This window comes from Papio anubis, chromosome 4 (assembly GCF_008728515.1).
Source record: "Papio anubis isolate 15944 chromosome 4, Panubis1.0, whole genome shotgun sequence".
In the NCBI taxonomy this organism is placed as follows: Eukaryota; Metazoa; Chordata; class Mammalia; order Primates; family Cercopithecidae; genus Papio; species Papio anubis.
In genome coordinates, this window is record NC_044979.1 from 175,566,142 (window position 1) to 175,591,079 (window position 24,938).

The 24,938-nt window shown below is 43.0% G+C and overlaps 1 protein-coding gene across 2 annotated transcripts in view; it reads right to left on the bottom strand.

Annotated features, from left to right (window-relative positions):
- The window catches only part of DSCAM (DS cell adhesion molecule), an 825,379-nt gene that overhangs the window by 51,461 nt on the left and 748,980 nt on the right, over positions 1-24,938 (bottom strand). For both annotated transcript variants that reach the window (XM_017956431.3, XM_031664941.1), the window contains exons 21-27: positions 20,400-20,553; positions 13,240-13,357; positions 11,673-11,836; positions 10,034-10,132; positions 6,309-6,497; positions 4,832-5,122; positions 872-1,048 (exon numbers count right to left, since the gene is read on the bottom strand). In XM_017956431.3, coding sequence (XP_017811920.1) covers positions 872-1,048; positions 4,832-5,122; positions 6,309-6,497; positions 10,034-10,132; positions 11,673-11,836; positions 13,240-13,357; positions 20,400-20,553 — 1,192 coding nt within the window. The remainder of the gene's footprint in view (positions 1-871; positions 1,049-4,831; positions 5,123-6,308; positions 6,498-10,033; positions 10,133-11,672; positions 11,837-13,239; positions 13,358-20,399; positions 20,554-24,938) is intronic.

Sequence of the window (24,938 nt, forward strand, 5' to 3'; positions counted from 1 at the left end):
GAGGAGACAGCGCTTCCAGATTTGTATTTTGAACATAACTTTGAAACATACACAGGATGCTGCATAGAAGTATCCCACACTACACTGATATTAAAATGAAAATACCTTGTAATGCACTTTACCGAAAAAGTGGCTTGGTTAAATACCCTCACCGGTAAAGGGCAAAGGACCTCGGAACACTTCTGCACAGTTTCATATTTGAAATAACTCCTTGTCCTCACATTGCAGAGCAAGGGCAAGTAAGGGCTCTTGGCCAGAAGCTGAGAACAGCCTCATCACACAGAACGACATGGGGCTGGACATTATAATCATGGTGTCTGTTCACAATGGAGCTCATCTGGCCTGGCTTCTCCAGCCTTCATTATTTTTTTGCTTCATTAGAGTGAAACTCTTACACCAGGCTTCAGCTCCCATTTCTAATTTGGGATGGCATGTGTCGTCTGCTTCACAATGCTTCACCAGTACCCTAAGCCCTCAATTTCCACTTCTAGTCAGTCAAATAATTCTCATTCCTGGAGCAAATCTGATAGATCTTTTCATAGAAAGTCATAATTGGTGGCTTTGCTGGACCCACTGAAAATTATAGAGACCAGAGTTAAAAAATTAATTTTCCTTGCCGACCAACAGCTAGGATTTAGGGGACGGGCTGGTTTTCGCCTGATTTCTGACCGAGCTAGGAACATTCTTATTGTTCTTCCCTGAGGCTCTGCAGTGTCGCTGAAGGAACATCAGAGAACCAGGCAGTGGGGGGACCTGGGTCAGAGAAGGAAGAGTCACTCCCTTTTGAGGTTTGTTCTCCAGCTGGCATCTCTCCCGGTGGCTGCAGAGCAGCAAGGGACATGCGGAGGTGGACAGCAGGGTCTAGACCTACCTCGAAGCCTCTTCAGCCTCTGCTCCCGCCGCCTCCTCCGCACAACCAGCAAGAGCACGAACAGCAGCAAGACCCCCACCAGGATACAGGAGATGGTCACCAGCATCTTGAGCCCCTCGTTGGTCGTCAGCCCTTCTTCGCTTTGGACAACTGATTTAATGAGTGGAGGAATTGTACCTGAAAGCAGGGCCACGGTGTTAGATGGCTATTAATGAAGACGGCATGGTGGAGCTTTTAGGGATGATAGGTTATAAAAATCGCGGTGTGATCCTAGGGTGTCGGAGATGATGAAAAATGAAAAGAACTCTTTTTCTAGGCCCTGGCTCACTTATTTTCGTATTTATTTCCCTCCCTCTGCCTGAATTTCCAACTTATTCTATAGCGCACATTTGAAAAGGACTTCCTTTTGCGACACACTACTGAGCGCAGGCACTTGAAAGCATGAGGCCCAGGCTCGGTGCTGACAAAAGCCACATGCATCTACCCAGAATTAAGTGTTCCCTTGACTGTCACCCACACTACAACTGATAAGAGACTACTTGAAAAAATTGCACATCAAAGAATGAACAAAAGGTTGGGCAAATGGACAGAAGCACATGTGCAGGGAGAGGGTCCTAGATACACTGGCATAAAGCTCAAATCCCTTGTGATTAGGTTATTTGTGGGCTTTTGTCACAGGTGTAAGACCAAATCTACTTCAACAGCTGCCATCTAAGAGTACGAGAGCTACAGACAACTTTTCAAAGGGGACCCATCCAGGTTTCTAAAGGAGCCTACTTTTGATCAGGCATTATTAAATAGTGCTACAAAATCCAGATTATTTCGAGTTATAAGGAAACACTGAAGGAAAATGAACTCTGAGTTATCTTAAGCTGCCTTCTATCTAGATGCTCAGTACAATGGATGCAGAGATCTAAACACAGGCATCCACCTTTTATGGGGTATGTATTTTGCTACCCTCCATTATGTAAGATGCTCCACCCCACTGCACTTTCCATATACAGCAAGGGCCAGAAAGTCAGCACTTCAGGAAAAGAGAATGCAAAAATAATATAATTTCTCTCCCAGCAAAATGGTCTTTATCCCGCATTTAGTGAGCAGAGCAGGGATAATGGAATCCTCGTTTCTCTGAGATCTCCGCTAAAGCCAAGAAGACTGTTTTTCCAACTTTAAAGTGTTTTTGTGAAAACCCAAGTCTCCAAATGCTTAGAAATTCAGGGAAGAGGCACTTACAGGATGCCCATAAGGATGGGTCTGCAAAACCAAGACAACACAAGGACAAGCAGAAACATTTGGCTAAGGAAATGGCAGAAGAAAGAGTGAGATCGATAAATGGAGGACTCTGAAACCTGAGTGATATGAATGTAGGCTGTCCATCTTGGTTTTCTCAAGATAAAAAAGTTCTTCAGGCAGATGTGACAATAGAGATATTAAAGCTATCTATTCATAAGTTTGGTCCAAAGAAATCTGTAATCTCTTTCAAGGAAAATATAAATATGCAGTCTTATTTCTTACTGTCATAAAGTGATTTCATATTTCCAAAATGTAAAGGTAGCTTGCAGGATTTTTCAAAATTTGGGATCTTAAAGTGAGAAAATGATATGTTTTCTTAGAAGACAAACATTTAAAATCCGCAGAGCACTTTGTGAATTAGAATCACAGTTTCAAATTCTACACGAGTAGTTTTCTAATTAAATCATGAGCTGTGAGCATATCATCAGTGTGCACATTTAAGCTGGGTGCCCAGGCATCTGCACATATTATAGAGAAGCTGGGGACCAGAAAGTGAATATTGTAAGACAATGATCTAAAGCAAAAAAGATACTTACTACTCAAATGTGTGCTGGTTAACAGAGGATTTTGATGAACCCTTAAACGCTAAGTAAAGTGTCTGGTAAGTGTCAAAGTTCTTTACTTTGTAAGATCAAGTAATTCAGCCACATTATGGGGAGAGACCAGCTTGGAAGTTCTCCTCTGCCTGTGGGTGATGCTTTGTGATGGGGACACCTTTGAATGAAGTCACTTGAGTGAGGGCTATGAAATTAGAGAGAGGCAGCCCATGAAAAGCATCAGCCCCTGAAGAGAAAAGTTGTTGTCTGGGAGGGCATAGGCTATTCTGGGGCCATAGGACAGAGCCCCTGCAGAGGCTAGGGACCCCGGCTGGTGTAACCAACACTAGAAGAGCTTTCTACAAGCTCAAGGTCTTCCTACAGCCCTGAGACCCAGGCCAGAAGTGCCAGGAAGACCCTGGGCTCTGGCGGAGGAGGGTGTTGTGGAAAAATGACCTTGGACAGGAGATTTGGGGTAGGTCTGCTCTGTGTGCGAAGCAGGAAGAGCCAGTTCTGAGCCATCCGGACATTATAGGAGAAATTGATCAGATGAAAATCCCAGGCAACTTCACCTCATTAGCTCCTTGTGGTCATTTCTGTGGGTCCTTAGGTTCACAGCCACTCTTCTTAGGATGGCATAAACTGTGCTCCAAGGAGCTACTTGCTGGAGCTTTAATAAAGCGGCCTCCCGAATGCACGAAGTAGAGGAAGAATCACTCTTCCAGAGGGCAACCTTTCTCTTCAAGGGCTGATGCTTTCCATGGGTTGCCTCTGTCTAATTTCACAGCCCTTAGTTTTGAGTGACTTCATTGAAAGATGTCTCCTCACAAAGCATCACCCACAGGTAGAGGAGTACTTCCAACTTGGTCTTGGTTTGGCTAACTGTCAATAAAGGGTTCGGTGTTTCTGGGTTAAGTCATTCAACACTGTGGTCTAGCCTGACCAACAGAAGACGAATAGAAGGCTCTGAGGAGAGTTGCGCTGGAGTTCCAATTCATCCTGATGCATTGCTGCCATTTTTACCTTGCAATTAGAGCACCTAACTCAATCCTTGCTGTTCCCCTAGTGAGAAATCAGCATCAACGCGCTGCTACCGGGACCTTCTAAAGTTCCCCTACTAAGTTACAGTCAAGGACACGCTCCCTTTCAGCTTCGCTGGGCTTAGCATTTGTTCAGTTAGCAATAAATGGCCCTTGATACCAGAAAAAATGAGTGAGATTTTCAACCATTTATTTTTGGTTAACTAATGTCAAGAGACACCTCACCTAGTTTTTGGAAAGTAAATGCAAGTGGCAAGTGTGTGTGAGTTTGTGTGTGTGCACGTGTTCATGGATTTCTATTATCCTATTTCCATCCTAGTTTTTGGAAAGTAAATGCAAGTGGCAAGTGTGTGTGAGTTTGTGTGTGTGCACGTGTTCATGGATTTCTATTATCCTATTTCCATCGGTGACCCTGCTCCTGCCCAGAGACTAACATAAGCTCCTTTACCATTGAAAATTGTTTTCGCACATGCAGTTTAAGGGCGTAATGAGTGCAAAAAAGAAAGTTGTTATGTGGATTGGGATGAGGTGGGGAAAGGGGTGGGAGACAACAAAAGCAATGTTAGCTCATAGACATCAACACAAGCACAGAACCACATGGTCAAGAGTCCTTCAGCCCTGAGAGAAATCACTCCTGCCCCATGACTCCCCACTGAGACTCCATCAGTGTCCATCAGTGTGGGCACACAGCTTACGACACTTCCTGATGATGGCAACGGCTTTGGCGACTGCTGTGTTTCAGGAATGCTGGGTTATCTTTGTCTTGGAAACTCTCCTTCACTAAAACTGGCTTCTCCCCGAGGACCCTGTGCTCTGACACCCTTCTTGTTCTATCTCTCCTATGCTCTCACACTTGCAGAATCCAAGCCTCATTTCATTTGAGTCTCTTATTTCTGGACACACAGTGATGGTCATCTGGATATAATGAACTAGGGAGCCCCAGACAGAGTTCACTGAATCCCCAAAGCCTAATGGGCTCCATGGGCACTGGTCACACTATGGCAAAGATGATGTTCGATGGGAAAGGGGCAGGGCCCACGTGCACATTCCGCAAGACACAAACAGGAGGGCCACGAAGCCAGCCAGCTTACTGCCGTCGTAGTTCAGCGTAGCGAAGTTGGCCTGCTTCTCCGCGCAGCCAGCGCTGTTGCACACCCGCATCTGCAGCTCATACCAGGTGGCTTCCTGCAGGTCATACAGGATGTAGGACTTGGAGAGAGAGGTCCTCTGAGCTGTGGTCCAAACCGTGGTCCCAAAGGGCCTGTACTCCAGTGTGAAGGAGGTGATGGGGCAGCCGCCGTCATTCCAGCCAATGAGGTTCAGCCTCACGCGAGTGGTGTTGATGCTGGCAAACAGCTCCTGCTCCTTTGAGAACTGGGGCTCTGCGGGAGAAGGCACATGGAGGTCAGCTCACAGGACACATGGGGAGGCCATCAGCGTCTTCACGCACTTCCCTCAGACTGCTTCCTCCAGCGAGGCCAGGAGCTCAGTTCAAGTCTGGCTCACAGGCACTGGCAACTTGTCCCATTAATAGAGACTTTATGGACCAACAGGCTTTCTCCAACTGTAATGACCTGGGTGTGTGAGGGAAAATTGCACGGGCAGAGGTTATTTTGGGGTATCTTAGAGTTCCCTAAAGAACAATGCGACGTTCACGTATGGGTTTCCTTCTGTGGTTTGCACTGCAGTGGGCTGGGCTGACCTTTTTCCATCCTCATGTGATGAACCTGACTCAAGAGAAGACAGAGTTGGATTTGGGAAGCACCAACAGATTTTCCTCCACAACTAAACACTTCGTCTTGGAGCCCAGGGACCTAATGGATATATTTCTGCATAAATCAATCCCAGATCATTTGACCTCTTACTACTTGTTACTCAAAACTGTGGCACCGGGCACAAATAATACCCTTGCCATCTCATTACTCGCTCTCCTGCCATCTGACCTCACCCCACCTGATAGGACTCCCATGGGAGGGAAGCCTGCAGAGACATCTCCTCACCTTCTCCCTATGCTCACACAGAGCTGCATCACCCCTCCTTCCTTCTGGAGTTCCTGGGACAAAACCTCTTTCTCCGAATATCATTTCTTTGGGGTTCATCTCCTTGAAAGTCCACATTTTAGATTAAAAAAAAATGCAACTCATTTTGAAATGTTAACAATTTACCCATCATTTTCCCTCTGAAAAGCAGGGGCTATGTGGCAATGCGGAAATGATAGGAAGGTGGGGGTATGGGCTGGCTAAGGGAGAATGGGGCCTCAAAACGGCTGACAGGGCAAGTGTCACGCTTCATGGCTGTACAGCCTTGGCACCTCACGTTCACCACGCTCTTGGTTTTCAAACGACATTCTTCTCTTTAACTGCAAATGAAACAATAAAAGAGAGGACCAGAACACTCTGGAAGGTCCAGCTGTCCCTCTCATTATGCTGTGGCACTGCTGAAGCCATCTGAGGAATGACAAAGTTCAAACACATAAACATAAAACATGATGGATCTTTTATGACTCCAATCTCCCCTTCTGGCTGGGAAAACGGAGGACATTTAGAAGCGACGAGAAGGCACACCTACCTTTTCCTAAGGTCTTTGCTTCTATGATTTCACTTATACGCCCTGGGCCCACTCCGTTTTGGGCTGTCAGTGTGAACTTATACCAAGTCCCACATTTGAGATTTTCCAAGCGGTAGGAACGTTCGCTGGGGCTGATTGGAAAACTCCCCCACTGCTCACTGTTGTCCTCAGAGTACTGCAGTATGTATCCTGCAGAGAATGAGAAAGATTCACATAGCACTGTTTGCTTTCTACGGGAAGTGGGCTGACGTTTGCATTTTGTGTGTGTAATAGAATGAACGTTCTCAGAACTGAAGAATCTTCAGAAGGAACTTTCACTCTTTCTGACTCCAGGAAATTTAACCCAGCCTGGGAGAAGCGCCATGATGTATTGATTAGTGAGTCATTTGGGCCACACCAGACATTATCACTGCAAAGTATTGCTGGATAGTGTGGTCAAAATTAAACCACTTTTCTGCTCATTCTCTTCTAAAAGCCATATTGGGCAGCAGGGAATACTAAGTTGCTCAGTATCTGCCCCTCAGATCTTACGTGCCTGAATCCTTGAGTGCAGACGTAGGCTGAAGCTGAGTTATTTTTGCAAGACCTGAATCTCTGGGAAAGGGACACGTTATCAATGGGAGTAGAGATTTCCTCAACTGCCTCACTTCTCATGCACTCCTGGTCTCACAATCCATAGACACTAGGAGAAACAACTCCAAGTCTTGCAGTCATTCCAATATTCTGACAGTAACCTGGCTTCTCTTTAGTTTGAAAAATTCCTCTAACAATTCATTCCTCCACAGGACCACTGCCTCTACTTTTACAACTACTAACGATGACTGTCCACTCTTGAGCACTCACTCCCTGCCAAGCCCTGTCCTGAGCCCTTTGCTTACAGGATTTCTGCAAGTCTATGGAACAGTGATGACTCTCCCATACTGAGATCCAGAGCAGCTAAGTGGTGAGTCCCACGTGCAGAAAGGAGGACACAGACCCTTCAGTCAGCCTGAAGCCCATGCTTTTCACCCCCGTGAATGCTGAAATATTCTTCCTGTTAGCTCCTTCATCCCTGTTATCTACAGCCATGTTCCTTCTCCACCCTGGCTAGCAGGCCTGGAATATGGTGTCTTTGCAACAATGGGTTGGTACCTTCTATTTCTGTCCTGTGGAGCTCCATTTTAATAAAAAAAAAAAAAAAAAGCATTTTTTTCCCTGCACACTACAGTATCTCCTAAACCCAAATGGGCAGGTTTGCTGATTTCCACACTCATCTCTGATGCCTCCTTCTGAGGTCACGGTCAGTGTCTTCCCTACTCCTTTCAGCCTTCCCTCCCCACTGGACTTCTGTAGCCATAGGGTCCCTGCTCCTTCCTGAGCCTTTGTGTTCCTCATCTGACTTCCGGAAAGCTCCTTCAGTACCTGACAGGTGATATCTGTGCACCTGCTCCCAGCCACATCCCAGCCTGTATTCCAGCTGCCCTACACATTATAGGGATTCCGCTTTCCTCCCACTTTCCACCCTTGAAGTCACCTCAAAAAACTCCTCTAATCCTTGGTGATAGGCCTGTATAGTTCCCTGTCCCCTGCTATCATCCTCAGTGCCATCAGTGTCCATCAGTGTGGGCACACAACTTACGACACCTCCTGATGATGGCAATGGCTTTGGCCACTATGGTGTTTCAGGAATATTGGGTTATCTTTGTCTTGGAAACTCTCCCTCACTAAAACTGGCTTCATCCCGAGGACTCTGTGCTCTGACACCCCTCTTATTCTACCTCTCCCATGCTCTCACACTTGCAGAATCCAAGCCTCATTTCATTTGAGCCCATCCCCAGATGCCCCCCGTTTTTTTCCTATAAGAAGGTTCTCTAGTCAGCCTGGAACCTTTGGTAGGCCATTTCAACAAGGAGCCTCGTTTCTCCCACTCTTTAGACTTCTGGTCATGCTTATGTTACTGGTAATCTGTGATCCACTTTTCTTCCCAGCTGTCCAGAATCATTTAAGAAAGTCATTAGGCCAAGTGTGGCGGCTCAGGACTGTAATCCCGGCACTTTGGGAGGCCAAGGCACGTGAATCACGAAGTCAGGAGATTGAGACCATCCTGGCTAACATGGTGAAACCCCGTCTCTACTAAAAATAAGAAAAATCAGCTGGATGTGGTGACACATGCCTGTAGTCCCAGCTACGTGGGAGGCTGAGGCAGGAGAATCACTTGAACCCAGGAGGCAGAGGTTGCAGTGAGCCTAGATCACGCCGCTGCACTCCAGCCTGGGCGACAGAGTGAGACTCCATCTCAAACAAAAAACAAAACAAAACAGAAGAGAAAGTCATTAAACTGTGATAATTGTGACTCCTACAATTTGTGCTGTGCATCTGCAGCTGGGTCCTTGTAGCTTCTTGGCAATGACTTTGTTCATCTATTAATGACTCCCTGTGCATTCCACAAGGCAGCTGTTACAAACCTATCCCATGATCCTCAAATCCATAGACACATCCTCACCACTATTTTAAAAAAAAATCACCTTACTTTTTCTTTCCTGAAAAAAAAAATGAAAAGAAAGAAAGATCTTCCCTTTACCCATTGGAATGCTGATAAAAGTCTAACAACTGGTCTTGGAGAGGAGAAAAAAGGCTCTTATTTGTAGCATTTCTGATTTCCATGGTGAGGGAATGTTCTTAGGATGGCTGTGGCTACTGAGTGCAAAGCTGGGAAGGGATGGGGCACTTCACTCTTGGAGCCGGAAGGAGCTGATCCAGCACACCACTGAAGTCACTCTGAATTGCTCCTGACTTCTGGTTTACTTCCCAGCCTTCCTTCTCTCTCAGAAGAAAGGGTGTTCTCTGCCTTAGGAAGTCTAAGCCCCTATTCTCTCTCCCCAGCCCTGGGACCTCTTTTATGGCTCAGGCCCTCTTTCCTGTGTATCTTCTGTCTCTAGCTTAACTCCACCTACACTAGAATGATCATGCTCACTCCTTCCATATAAACCTCATTTAGGCCGCGTGTGGCGGCTCACGCCTGTAAGCCCGGTACTTTGGGAGGCCGAGGTGGGCAGATCACCTGAGGTCAGGAGTTCGAGACCAGCCTGGCCAACGTGGCAAAACCCCGTCTCTAGTAAAAATACAAAAACTAGCTGGGCGCAGTGGTGCGTGTCTGTAATCCCAGCTACTTGGGAGGTTGAGGCAGAAGAATCCCTCGAACTGGAGAAGTGGAGGTTGCAGTGAGCCAAGATAGTGCCATTGCACTCCAGCCTGGGTGACAGAGTGAGACTTCATCTCAAAAAAACAAAACCTTGTTTATATACCTCAACTGTGAACTAATTGCAAAGGCTTTGTGCAAATAGATTGTTTTACATGTACACTTTAGGTCTTCTGTCTTTTATTACTTTCTAAGTCAGGACAGTACGTATGGTTACATAAATGAATGACATTGTGTTGACAAAATAAAAAAGAAACAGTATTTAGAATCTCAAAAAAGAGATGCCCAAATTTCTTTTTTCTTTCTTTCTTGCAACTGTTGATATTTCACTCTGTGAATAAGCATCCTTGGATGAATGATTTGAGTTTCAACAAATATCCTAAAAATAGATGCATGCTTTCTGTCTTAGGTAATGGAGGGACTGTTTATATGTATTTTTTGGGGAGAATAAACTAACACATACCAGTCATTTGCTGAAGATGTGTCACTTATTGGCATGTGGATCACACAACTAATCAACTCTTGTGTACAATCTCTATCTTATTACCTCTGATGGAGCTGCCCCCGTTGTCTCCAGGGAGCCAAGAAAGGGTGATGGAGGAAGACGTGGTCTTGGAGACTGTAAGCCGAGGCTGATCTGGTGGAACTAGAGAGGAAACAGTTTTTAGAAAACAAGAATTAGTTTTTTCACATCTTTAATTTTCCTGAACAGTCATTTACCAACTCATTTTTAACAGCCACTTATTAAATAAGTGTTTTAGATTGCCAAAATAAGCAATTCACTTCTGTCAAAATGTCTATTTAGTTGATATCCTGGGCTAAAGAGATAGAACAGAGTGAATCTATTATTTTTTTTAAAAAATCAGCCACATTTCTTCTTGGATTCATATCTAACGCATTTCCTCACTAGTTCCTTGACTGTCTGAGTTATTCATCACTAATTGAAATCTTCTTTAAACTTACTAAGTATACATGCCTCATTTTACTATGAATTTCTGCCATGAAATTTAAATGGAAAAGATAAATGGCATCCACTTAGCAGTTCTGTTCTTCTCAGGATGGGAAAGGGGAAGGAGGAAAAGTAGCTAGTGGGAAAAAGAACTGGAAAAATCTTCACTTTCTAAGCTATTCCTCCAAGATGCAACACACACACACACACACGCGCACGCACACACATACACACACCCCTCTGAAAATCAAAAGCAGGCCTTTGAACTGCAGAACATGAACTGGTCTCTCTTACAAGGCTTGTAGAATACATACTGGTAAATAAGTCTGGACCGGTTCTGAGGACAGAAACACTAAATTCAGAATCAGGTTATCCAAATCATATAGAAAGCTTCATATAAAGCTTCATATAAAATTCCCTTCTCTTTTCCTCCGAGAGAAGCCTGATATATTGGCCTATCTCTTTAGAGTCATAATATAGTGCCTGTCTTCCAAAATGCCCTCGAATTATCCTGACTTCAATTAACTTGAAATTCAAGATCAATTTTGCAGTATTTTTAGAAATATAGTCCTTTTCCTTTCCTTCCATCCCACTGAGAACAGTATTGATTTTACTTTTACTTGCTGTAATCTATTAATGTGACAACACCTAAATCCAAAGAGGCACACACTTTGATTTTTCTACTAATAAAATATTGCTGTGCATACAAATCTGAACTCAATCAGTTATTGATCGGGATTTACACAAAATTTTCATATGACAATCTTTTGAAGTTGTGCACATTTTGTGTATGATATCAAGAAAAATACTTAGTATTAAATACATAGCTAAATATTATAGAAATCTAGTTAGAGCTCCAGTCACTGTCATTTTATAAAGTACACTGCATATAAAAATGGGGTTAATTAGCATACGAAAAAGACCACAATTCAGACTTGTTTTTTGTTTGTGTTTTCTGGGGATACACTTACACATATGTAAACAGTGCAATTAATGGAAATTAAGAAGGACTTTTTTAGACATGCACGCATAAAGAAAAAAGAGACTAGGCATTCTGTATGCAAAGATGTTTTGTATCTTGGTATTTCTGAGGCTGTGAATGCTTTTTATTTTCTTTGATTTGTTTACATTTTGCAAATGAACATGTGGCTGATTTTAAAATGTGTTCAATGTTACCCTTTGCATACAAAGTGTACATGTAAAAGATATCATTAAAAAGAGTCCTCAGATGTTGTACCTTGTACTTGTAAGTTTAAAATAATTTCATCAGATCCCCAGTTGTTATTGGCGATGCAGCTGTAATAGCCAGAGTCTTCTGCTTTCACCGTGCGAATAATGAAGCTTCCGTTGCTAAAGATGCTCCTCCGCCCATCAATCGTTACTAGACTGGGTGTCCCGTTACTGCCTCACAGGAAGAAAAATGCACAGATTAAAGAAATTACAATCCAAATTAGCTGAGGTTGGGGAAAAGCATAAAGACTCTCTGTGAAGCAAACAACACGTCTGAAAGCTTCATATTTCTTGCATTATGAAAGAACTAAATATGATTACATAATGAAAACAATCAATAGCTGTGTAGCTGAAGGTTTCCTTTGTAAAAAATGTTGTGCTGAAGACGAGATCTGCGTCAAGGGCCCAGATTCTGGCTCAGGTCAATGGGCTCCTCATCCATGCTAGAGACTGATGGGTCCTTCTTTACTCCATTCTGTGGGCACTGGAGATCTCCTCATTTTGGCAATTCTGGGAATTTCTTCTGTAGGCAGAAGCGCCAGTTTGAACAAATCATACAGGGGAAACTAAACCTTGGGATCATTTTTAGATTCACTGAAAGTCACAATTATTCATGATTTTGGCATGAAAAATGACATGTGATATCTCAAGAGGGTGATGAGTTTACCCCAGTATAAAAAGAACTGCGTGGCCATCATAACCACTGCTCCAGTGGCAGACTGTCCAGTCCTCTGGGGTCATTCGCACAATAGGCAGAATGCCACTTGGCCTTGGGAGCTACATATTTCATTTGGATGAACCAACTTTAAATGCATGAGAAAAGTGGTCACTAAACCAAGCCATTATTATTTCTACAGTTTGGTCACTACACCAAGCCATTATTTCTATAGTTTATGCCTTCTAAGTGCTTTTGCTTGAAAATAGGCTTTCTTCTGAATCCATTATATCACATTTCTATGCTCATAAATGAATTTTCAACCCTTTACGTATATCCTAATTTCTTCTCCTGAATAGAGATAAAGCACTTTAAAAAGTTATATGGACAGACCACATCTCACTCTCTCCCTCTATCTCGGCTCCTATTATTTTAATAATTACTATTGAGTATGGAGAACCAGATTTTAAATTAGCAAAGTCCTAATGTACTCCATTTCTTAAAGTCCTTTCTCAAGGTATTTGAGTTATGGTTAGTTCGCTATCTTTAAAGAAGAAGAGATAGATGTTAAGTCACACAATAACCTTGGGTACATTCATCTCAGTTACATGGACAATTTATCTGAGAGGGTATAGCAAACATTCACAATAATTGAGTTGGTTCGACTATTTTCCTTGCAAGCATTCTCTCATGAATTAAAAGGCTCTGAATTAACAGAGGGTTGATACAATAAATCAGACCCTTTCAGTGCTAAAGCCAAGATTTCTTCTCTGCCTCATCTCAGAAGAATTGGTAGGTTTCCTTGAGTATTCACTAATATAAACAAACACAAAATTAGGAGACCACTAGACCCAACCTAAGTATGTCAGATGTAATCTCTTAGAGTTTCACTGAAGGCATACATTGGGTTACTGGTTACCTGTCTTTCATCCATTTGACCGCAGGAGAAGGGTCCCCAACAGCCTTACAAGGCAAGACAATGTCTTTCATCCATGGAGTAGTCACTGTCCCACTGAAGGTCAGGATTCGCGCAGGAGCTGAGGAATCAAACGAAGTGGACGCCTGATTACTCCACAGACGCGTCTGCACAGAGGCCAACGTGACCTACTCAATAAGGGCAATACCCAAAAATGGATGTGAAGCCAAGTCACATTACAACTGTCCACGCTACTCCCTGGTACCTGGGTTATGAGGAATTGTCATTGTAAGAACACACAACTAGCAGAAAATTCCCATTGTAGCATTTTTTCTTTTATTGACTAAACATGAGGAGTCCAAATTAAATATTTGGGGCTTCATAGGCCAAGCAGCTCCAAGCTGTGTTTTCTATGAGCCCAATTACTTCTCAAAGCACTTTATGAAGCAATTTATCTCAACACAAAAACTGTTCATTAAAATATACTTTAATATCAGAGGAAGTAGACAATACAAAACACAAAGGCCCCAAAGACGGGAAGGAGTAAAACTGGAACAAGTTCTACTTATCAATTTCCCGACTGTGTTATAGCAACTTGATCTCTAGGACACACATTAAGGAGAATGAACATTTCCAGAGCAGCCTCTCTCGAAGAACAACCATTTGCTTGGGACAGTGATTCAGATGCCTAAACAGGAGCATCTGCCAGGGGCATCTGGTGCTGGCGCGGCCCCAAGGTAGCAGGAAGTCCCAGGAGACAAGGAAAAAAGCTCATGGTGAACTTGCCTTGAAGTCCAGTGTGGCCAGCAATGAGAGGTTCTAGTACTACCTCCATCAGTGAGTCACAAAAGCTGACAGGGACGCCACACACAAGTCTTCTAGAGGAAAACAATCTGCTCAGTCTGTGTCATACATTGGGACATTACTTTCTGGGGCATAAACAGGAGCCAGGGGCTTCTCCTGTCCTTTGTTTTAGCCAGTATGTTTCAGACACTGTCATGGAGCTGGGGACATAGAGGAAACAGGTGCCTCTATGGGAGCTCACCCTCAATAGATGCACAGACCAAAAACCACAGGTGGCAGGCGGCCTTGATCTGATTCAGAGCCCATAAAAATGGGGCCAATGTGAGACCCCTGCACCATTTCTGGGTTGAGGGTTTGCACTGGCAAAGGAAGGTGAGAGGGCTCCCCCAGGGAAGCTCTAGAATCCCAGGAAGGGCAGAGTACCCGGAGCCAAGTCATTATGCAGCCATCCTAGTATAGAATACCCACATTAGCCACTAGGATCTACCAGATCAAATCAGACATTTATGCTTCTGGGCACTGTGAGCAAGAGTAGAGAGAAAAAGGAAATGCCAGAGGGCTTAGAAGCTAGACCTTGTTTTTTGTTGCAGCAAAACCCATGTTTCAAGCAGTTTCCGCAGACTGAGATGAAGTATTCTAAGGCAGGGCTCATTTCATCAGTCATTGACATTGCTGATTTTGCATCATGATAACAAAAAGGTCCTGATTAGGCAGCATCAGATTTCCCGCACTGGTAGCTTTTGGCATTTTCTTTTTCACACTCTTCAGACAGTTCTTTAGAGAGTGGAGAATGTCCTCAGCAGTAAAAGGCGGGTGGCTAGAGAAACTCAGCTAGAGTTATGGGCTTTCTGGCTTTTTAACAGTCAGCCACTTTAAGAAATATGTTTTACATCAAATTCCAGAAGCGACACATGCATTGGGATGTTCGTGTGAGTGCAAACAAAGTTGCCTGAATGAAGACTTCACTATATGTGATGCATTATGATGTTTTCTCCCCTTTCTTAACCCTAGTTTAGTCTAGTCTAGTTGATTTGACTTTGTTCCATTCTATCCCATTGTTGTTCTTTAACATTCTGGGCATAACCCCTCCAATTAACGCCAGGACTTACGAATGCTTTTCCATTAGCAATTTTAAAAATACAAGCTAGAGCTACTTCATCTTCAAGCCCAACAACCTCCAATGCTATAGCCCAATGCCCATTTTAGACAGTTGAAATTTAAAAGGTCTCTAGCCAGAAATGTCATGACTGGGCAACTCAACACACTAGACCTGGGGCAGCCAAGAGAATCCCCTAGAATCTTTGTTTAAAATGCAGGTTCCCACCACGGCCTTGTGGATTCAGCAGCTCTTTCGTGTGCTTGGGGCATCTGCCTTTTGACAAGTATCCCAGGTGATTCTGATGAGAAACTGAACCCCTTTGCAACCTGGTGTCCCCTCTGATTTGGGTCCTGTTTGTTCTCAGCCATGGGGCCAGATTCTCTGTGCCTCGTTCGTGTCCTGGACCCCTTCCTAGGAGGGGCTTCCCCCAGGACCACTGCCATGGCCCCATTCTGCCACTCCCTCCATAAAAGCAGTAGTCCTCCTCTTCTTCAATCTATATCTGAATTTTGGACCCTGTTACCTGTCGCTAGACTGCTGCTGGTCTGCCTTGACTTCCAAACAAGTACAGAATAACCTGTCTCAGTCTCCTCTGCTGTGGACATCCCCACCCCTCTAGGATGGGCCTTTCAGCCTTAATGGTTTGCCAGTGTCTGGGCTTCTGGGTGGGGACTGCCCAGTTGATTATCTGCTCCATCCTGGGGCACTCCCTAGCTTATCCCCGTTCCAGAAAACCTACCTACAGCAACCCTAACCCTGAATCAACCTCCCTTAAGCATGAAAAGTTGAACCTTTCTGGAAAAAAATCCATGCAATAGAGTACTTGGAGATTGACCACCATTAAGGATCACCAACCTCAACTGAACTGTCAGTACTTCCTGCCGGTCTTACTGTTTCTTTAGTAAATGTCCTCCCCGTTCCCTGCAATGATGGCTTCCTACTGTCCCTCCTCTTCTCACACTTCTGGGCTGCCCTCCACCATCCCCAAGTTGCCTAATGCTTCAGGGACACCATCCAGGAATCCTGCATTTCCAGTCACCAAATCTGTGAACCTACTGGAATTTCCTCCTCTAAACCTCAGAGCTGTGGTTATGGGCTCTTTCTTATGTATTGTTGATTTCTCCTTTCTCCCTCTCTACTGGGATCTTCCCATTACCACACAAACATGCTCTGATGGCAGGCCTCATGAAAAAACAATGAACCCAGAGCCTTTCCTCGAATGAGACCCTCCCACACCTCCAAGCTTCTTCTCTTGGTTGTCACTTCTTCCAAGTGATGTGTGTTGAAGGAATGTTCTGCCCAGTCAGCCTGCCCCTCACCTCCTACCCACTTTCTCACCTGACTCAGGCTCATTTCTGCTTGCCCCTCCACACTCACTGACACCGCTCACAGAAACGTCACCACGGTCCTCCACGTGGCCAAACTGAGGGGCATTTTTGCCCGGTTTCACCTGACTTTCCAGCAGCAGCAGCCTCAGCTGACTGCTCCCTCCTTTTGCAAGCACTTGTTTTGAATCTGCAGCCTAACACCCTCCTGGCTCCCCTGCCTCTCTGGCTTTTCCCCTTTTCCTTTCCCTGCTCCCACTCCCTTTGAGAGGCCATCCTGTACCTTCATCTCTCCTCCATCTCTCAGCCAATCTCATTCCTATCCCAGGTGTAAGGGATACCCAGATGCTGACCCCCCTGAATTTCTGCCTCCTTCCAGATGTCTTTCGAGAGCCAGGACACACCTCAGTGCATAGACGCCTCTGAGTGAATGGCTCTTCGTCATGTTGGAACCCCTCCAAATGCCCGTGCCTCCTCTCACTGGCTTCAAAATCCACTTCTTCCCTGGTCTTCTTCATCAATAAATCATGCCTCCACTTATGCTAACCCACATAAGAATTTGGGTTTTCATTCTTGCTATCTCCCTCTCCACCCTCTTCCATTTCTGCCACCGAGTCTCCTCTGCTCTGTGTCCACAACACAGCCCAGGCCCCTCGGCTTCTCCTCTCAATCCTCTTTGCTACTCTGCTACTCCAAGCCTCGCCGGGTGACCCCTTGGCCTCCTTGCTGGGCATCTGCTTTTCTCACCCTTCCCCCTCTGCAGTCCATTCAGGACAGAGAGATCAGGGTGGTCTTAAAAAGCACATCCACCATTGACTGGGTGCAGTGGCTCACGTTTGTAATCCCAGTGCTTTGGGAGGCCAAGGCAGGCAGATCACAAGGTCAGGAGATCAGAACCATCCTGGCCAACATGGTGAAACCCCATCTCTACTAAAAAGAAAAAAATGCAACAATTAGCTGGGTGTGATGGTACGTGCCTGTAGTCCCAGTTACTTGGGAGGCTGAGGCAGGAGAATTGCTTGAGCCTGGGAGGCAGAGGTTGCAGTGAGCCGAGATGGCACTACTTCACTCCAGCCTGGTGACAGAGCAAGACTCTGTCTAAAAAAACAAAACAAAACAAAACAAAACAAAAGCACACCTGCCATTAACTATAAGAAAGGCACCATTTAATTAGGATGTCTATAAAAAGGAAAACTAGGTGTGAGGTAAATGGCAACTCTGTATTCTATCATCACAATTTTTCTGTAAGTCTAAAACTGTTCTAAAAAATAAGGTTTATCACACACACAGAGACAGACACACACACACACACACACACACACACACACACACACAAAGATCATGTGCCTCCTTTGCTTAAAACCCTACACTGTCTTCTTATCTCTCTTATGGGAAAATCTGAAATCCCTAACACAGTGTTGAAAACCTAGCATGATCAGGCCCCTGCTTTCCTTCCCAGCATCTCTGGGACCACTGTTCCTTCCCCGGCCCCAGCAGGGTCCAGTGTCCTGGACTTCCCCCTGCTAAATCTTTCTCTGAAGGAGCTTCTGACTGCTCACTTCTTCCCTCTTCACATAACTGCCTTTGCTTGTCCTCAGGGACCAAGTGTGTCTTCCATCTGACACTCCGGGTGAGGTCCTCTCACGCCATTTCTTTATAGCACTGACTGCAGTTTGTCTTTATGCATATACTTTTGTGATGCTTTGTCTACTAACTGTATTAGTCTGTTCTCATGCTGCTAATAAAGGCATGCCTGAGACTGGGTAATTTATAAAGGAAAGAGGTTTAATGGACTCACAGTGCCACATGACTGGGGAGGCCTCACAATTATGGGAGAAGGCAAATGAGGAGCACAGGGCATATCTTAGGTGGCGGCAGGCAAGAGAGCATGTGCGGGGGAACTCCCCTTTACAAAACCATCAGATCTCATGAGACTTACTAACTGTCATGAGAACAGCACAGGAAAGACCCGCTCCCATGACTCAATTACCTCCCATTGGATCCCTCCCATGACACGTGGAAATTATGGGAGCTACAATCCAAGATGAGATTTGGGTGGGGACACAGCCAAACCATATCACTGACTGGTTCCCCACCAGACTGTAAGATCAAGGGAGTCAGGGAGTGAACACATCTTTTAGATCATCTTAAGAGACTCCTCTGGGCTCTCCAAACCCTGCTTTCCTTTCCCTAGTGGGTCCATCCCTTTATTCTAGACAATAGGATATTAGTAAAAATAACATATACACTTCCATATCTGGCTCATGAAAATCTCTCATCAAACCCTCCATACTCCCTTCTTCCCCCATCAATGTAGCTTTAAATGAGGAGAAATCCAGGGTTGTAAATCATAAGGTGGAAGAGGCCTGGATCCCTGAAACACCATGTGGAACAGTCCACCCAAGAGATCCCTGACCAAAAATATCTCTATTGGACTATGTTATTATGTGAAGCCACTGAGATTTAGGGAACATTTGTTTCAGCAGTCAGCCTCCCTTGACCAAATCCTCTGTGTCCCCAGCACAGACCCTGACATGCAACAGGCACTCAAAATGACTTACTAAATGACTAGAGGACATTGAACTTCCCCAGGCAAGACGTGCTTCTATGGGAATTTTCAACTCTTCCCCCACTGAGTAAGTCATACCCCACTGCACTAGCCAGGCCTTTCTGACTGTGTCGAGAGATAGAACTTTGAAAGCACAAAGGAAAGGAAGAAATATTATTGCTAATTCTATGTGTTTTGTTGCAGTTTTTTTTGTTTGTTTGTTCTTTTGTTTTTTGGTAAATCACACAGCTCAGTCCTTATGTCCAACATTTTCCTTGGTAATCATCATTTTCTCATTCTCAGGGAGTGGCTGGATATCACGACCAAAGAGGGTAACACAAAAAATAAGTCCCCCCAGTTTATTTCCCTTACCAACTTACTTCTTTTCTATCTGTATTTGAGCTCAAAATGTGACACCCCTCTTTTTTCCCCTCACTGTTTTATTCTGCCTATTTCTTTTTTTTTTTTTTTGAGACGGAGTCTCGCTCTGTCGCCCAGGCTGGAGTGTGGTGGCGCGATCTCGGCTCACTGCAAGCTCCACCTCCCTATTCTGCCTATTTCTTAACTATCTCATTGAAAAGCACATTATCAAGAGAATTCTTGGAGGTAAAATTGGAATCTTGAAATGTTTATTGTTCTCTTTCTGGCTCTCAGAGGACATATTAGTGGCAACATATAGTAATAAGTTGCCACTATTCTGTAGCCCCAAATCAGGGGCAACTCCTGCTGGCCTGGAATTGTGTTGTAAGGAAATTGACTTATTGTGAGTGCTAATTTAGGGGGTTCCTGGAAACACTGGATGGTAGTGACTACCAGAAGAGCAAGAATGCCCTGTGCCTGCACGTGCATTTTAAGGACCAGTCTAACAGAAAAACGTGAAGATATTATATTCACTTTCAGGAACTTTTTATTCTTTGGTGACTCCTACTTCCTGCTGTTACTTCAAGTCTTTGCTTATAGCATTCTATCAACCGATAGTGAACGATTTTCAAATATTTTTTAGCTTGCAAATTCCACAGACTTTAAAATAGACATTTCTCATTAAGAAGTGTGATACCTGATTTTGGTGACAGTAGAACATCCCTGGGAAAATGCCATGTAATGATTTTCAGCTACTCCAAGGGGTGAATGGGGTCTCCTTTCCTGATTTTCAGATACTTCCATCGTAAGGCCACTCGTTCTTAGCTCTGTGTTTACCCCCATGGAATTCCTTTCCCACGGGACAGAAGCTCAGAGCTTGCTAGCCACAACCCTGTTTCTTGAGCTAAAATGTGATATTCTGGTTTATTTAATTTTTAGGGACGTGTAAGTTTTATTTCAGGTAAAATGGAGACTTAAAAACAGTCAAGTTACAACAGGAAATGAGGTCCTTACTGCCACTGCCTACCTTTCGCTAATGGCTCGACTGTGATGATTTCACTGCTGTTGCCTCTTCCAGCTGAAGTCACAGCCACCACCCAGACGCTGTACTGACGATTCCTACTCAGGTTGGGAATTCTGTAGGAAAACGAGTCGGGAGAGGCCTCAAACTCGCTGATCACCTGTGAAAGGAGACATAAGTGTTCCCACATTCAAAGAAGCATGTGGCAAAAATGGATTTCCCGAGGGAATGGTCATGAACATATTAAATATCATAACAAACAAAACTCACAACTCACTCCCCTCTAAAAGGCTGGCTTTGCAATATAAAATATAACTGGTGAGTTTAACTGAGCCACCATCTACATTTTTCTCTGTAGCAGCTTTGATGGCCACCAATAAATAATTTATCCCTTTACATTACAGGCCACAGCACTTCTATATTTGGCTGAGATGGAGTAAGAAGAACCAGATTTACCCTCCTACCTGAGACAACTGAGGAACACACACCACATATAAAACAATGGTTCTAAAGGCATTGCACATCAGGTAATAAATGACAGTGATCTCTGAACAATGGGAAACAAATGAAGAAAACCCCACAATCGCAGAGTTTTTGCATTTTTTAGGGCAATGTGAATTTTATTTCTGATAAAATAGAGAGTTCTGCCTCCTCAACTCAGGAGCCTGGCAGCCTTTCCAAGCTGAGGAGGCAGAGCTGAGAGCCTGAAGGAAGCTAGAGTTCACAAGGAAGAGCACTGGAAAGAGAGCTACACACAAAGGACAAGCTCTGGAGATTGAAGAGGGTCTGACTTGGGTATTCAGCTGAGCAGATCCATGGATGTGTGTGAGGAAACTACCTGAGGCCAGGGAAAGAACCACCTGAAAGAACTGGAGGTCACGGTGCCTGACACTCACACAGGGCTGGGAGTAGTGGCTGTTCCCACCAGTTGGGTTGGAAAACATCAAGATTCATCATGCTTTGGGTATAGTGCATAAGGGTCTTACCACAAAGGGGAAATAATTAGCCCCAGACTGAATACCACTCTAGTCTTTCCTAATTATTCTTAAAAGCAAGAGTTAGAGAGAGCAAATTATTCCCAAGTAACTTAACTACACCCAAGAATAAAGGGCAAGAATATTTATAGAATTTATAGAAATTGAAACATCCAGTACTCCAAAAGGTAAAGTTCACAAAGTTTAACACCTAATAAAATATTTTCACATACCCCAAATATCTGTCAACTGATGACTGGATAAACAGAATATGTCATAGTGATACCATGGAGTCTATACTAGTCTGTTTTCACGCTGCTGATAAAGACATACCCGAGACTAGTTGATTTATAAAGAAAAATAGGTTTAATGGACTCACAGTTCCACGTGGCTGGGGAGGCCTCACAATCACAGCAGAAGGTGAAAGGCATGTCTTACATGGCGACAGGCAAGCAAGAATAAGGCCAAGCAAAAGGGGTTCCCCTTTGTAAAACCATTGTATCTCCTGAGACTTATTCACTACCACGAGAATGGTATAGAGGAAACTGCCCTCATGATTCAGGTATCTCCCACTGGGTCTCTCCCACAACACATGGGAATTATGGGAGCTATAATTAAAGATGAGATTTGGGTAGGGACATGGAGCCAAGCCATATCAGAGTGTTATGAGATAATAGAAAAGAATGAAGTACTGATAAATGCTATAACTTGGATAAATCTTGAAAACATTATGCTAAGTGAAAGGAGCCAATTATAAGAAACCACACATTTATGATTCCCTTTATTTAAAATGTTCAGAATAGGCAGATTGATGGCAACATAAATTAGATTACTGGTTGTCAGGCGCAGGGTAGGGGAAGGGGAAAATTGGGAATGACTGCTAATGGGTGTGGATTTTCTTTTCAGGGTGATGAAAATGTTCTAAAATTAGATAGTGGTAAGGGTTGCATAACTCTGTGAATATACAAAGAGCCATTGAATTGTTGAATTTAAAAGTGATTGACATTTCAATAAAGCTGTCATAAAAATTTCCAGGAAAACATAATTCATAAAGAAGAAATCAATCAATCAATCAATCAAAATTCACCATAATTGGCACAGACATTAGATTTATGCAAACAAGGGCAATAAAGTAGTTATAATTGTATTATAGCTGTATTATAACTGCATATGTTCAAAAATTTAAGTAGATATGATACAAAAAGACCTAAGTTAAACTTGAAATGAAACACAATGCATGAGATAAAAAATACATTGAACTTGATTAGCAGCAGAGTAGATATTGCAGAAAAAATGATCAGTGAACTTAAAGATGTGAAAGGAAAATAAATCTTGGGGCCCCCAAATCACTAAACTAAAGGGAAAAGTCAAGCTGGGAACTGCTTAGGGCCAACCCGCCTCCCATTCTATTGTCATCCCTCTGCTCACTGAGATAAATGCATATCTGATTGCCTCCTTTGGAAGGCTAATCAGAAACTCAAAAGAATGTAAGCATTTATCTCTCATCTACCTAGGACCTAGAAGCCCCCTCCCCACTTTGAGTTGTCCTGCCTTTGCTTCAAGTTGTCCTGCCTTTTCCGATGGAACCAATGTTAAAAAATGGATTGATGTCTCATGTCTTGCTAAAATGTATAAAACCAAGCTGTGCCTGGACCACCTTGGGCACATATTGTCAGGACCTCCTAAGGCTGTGTCATGGGCACGCATCCTTACTTTGGTAACATAGACTTCCTAAATTGACTGAGACCTGTCTCAGATACTTGAGGTTCACAAAGACATATTAATAAATGACACATAGAAAACAGAATAAAAAAGTTAACAGGGCATTAGTGAGCTATGGAAAAATATCAGGATGGTTAACATACATGCAGTGGAGTCACTAAATGAGGCAAGAGAGATGAGACCAAAAAAAGGTTGTAAAAAATTGTGGTTGAAAAATTTCCAAATTTGATGAAAACTGTAGCCCATAGAGCCAAGATACTCAGTGAATTCTAGCCACAAGAATATTAAAAAAAAAAATAAAAACAAAAACTATACTCAGGAGCATCATAATCAAACTACTCAAGAGTTTTAGTTTCAGTGCTAGAGAGAAAATCTTAAAAGTAGTCAGAGAAAGTACATATTATATAAAGGGGAACAAAGATAAGCATGGCAGCCAATTTCATTTGAAAAACAATCAAGGTAAGAAGACAGTGGAATGATTTCTTTCAAGTACTAAAAGAAAAAAATCAACCTAGAATTCTATATTCAACAAATACATTTCAAAATGAAACTGAATAAAGACTTTTTTCAGATACATAAGAAGCTGAAAGAATTAATCACCAGTAGACCCACATTACAAGAAATGTTAAAGAAAGTCCTTCCAGCAGAAGAAAAATAATACCGGATAGACAGAGACATAAATGTACACAAATAAGCAGAAAAGAGAGGTAATTATATAGATAAATATATATGATCTTTCTTATTTAAATATTATTAAAATATAGTTGATAGTTAAAAACAATATCAATGCAATGTGGGTATATAACATAAATAAAAGTAAAATGTTTAACAATAGCACAAAGGTTGGGAGGAAAAAATGGAAGTATATGATTGTAAGTTTCTTATACTATATGCGAAGTGTGTAATACCACTTGAAAGTACACTACAATGTTAAAAGCATATGCTGTGAATCCTAAGGAAACTGCTGAAATTACAAAATACAGCATAAAATAAAGCTAATGAACTAATAAGATAAATAAAATGGAATTACAAAAAGAAATCTAAAGGAGTCAGAAAAAGAGTGACAAGGGCAACAAGTAGCACAATTAAGAGCAGAACTCAAATAATACTACCACGGATTTAAACATAAACATATTAATAATAATTTTAAGTGCAAATGATCTAAATATATTAAAGGCAAAGATTGTCAGACCTCATAGAAAGGCAATATCCAACTATATGCTGCTTACAAGAAATGTGCTTGAAATATAAAACACAAATAGGTTAAAAATAAAGGAACGGAAGTGATATCCTATGATAACACTAACCGAAAGAAATACAGAGTGGCTATAATAATAAGAGATAAAATAGATTTAGGAGCAAAGGATATTACCAGTAAGAAAGAGAGAAATTTAATAATGGTAACAGGGGTCAGTTCATCAAGAGAACATAACAATTCTAAACATTTATTCACCTAATATTCACCTATTATTCAAAGATATGAAGCTTGGTTATTAGGTGAAAAAATGTTTAGGATTTATTATTACATGAAACAAAACTAATGGAACTTCAAGGAGACATAGACCTAGATAGGTCAGAATTGTTCCTTAAAAAGCCATGTGGAGTAGGTAGAGCTGGACCCATTTTATAGATCAGGAAACTGAGGTTCAGAGAAAGCAAGTGACTCACTGATGTCACAAGGCCAGACAAGTGCAAAACAATGGTTCCAGCTCAGGGCCTCTGGTCCCAAGTCTGGTGCTGTTTCCTCACACTTTATGCTGTCAATTATAAGTGACCAAAACAAGAAGGGCTTACTTTTACCCTTGCTAGCTTTTCAATAAACCTTACATGCTTCCGCAAGCTGCATAAG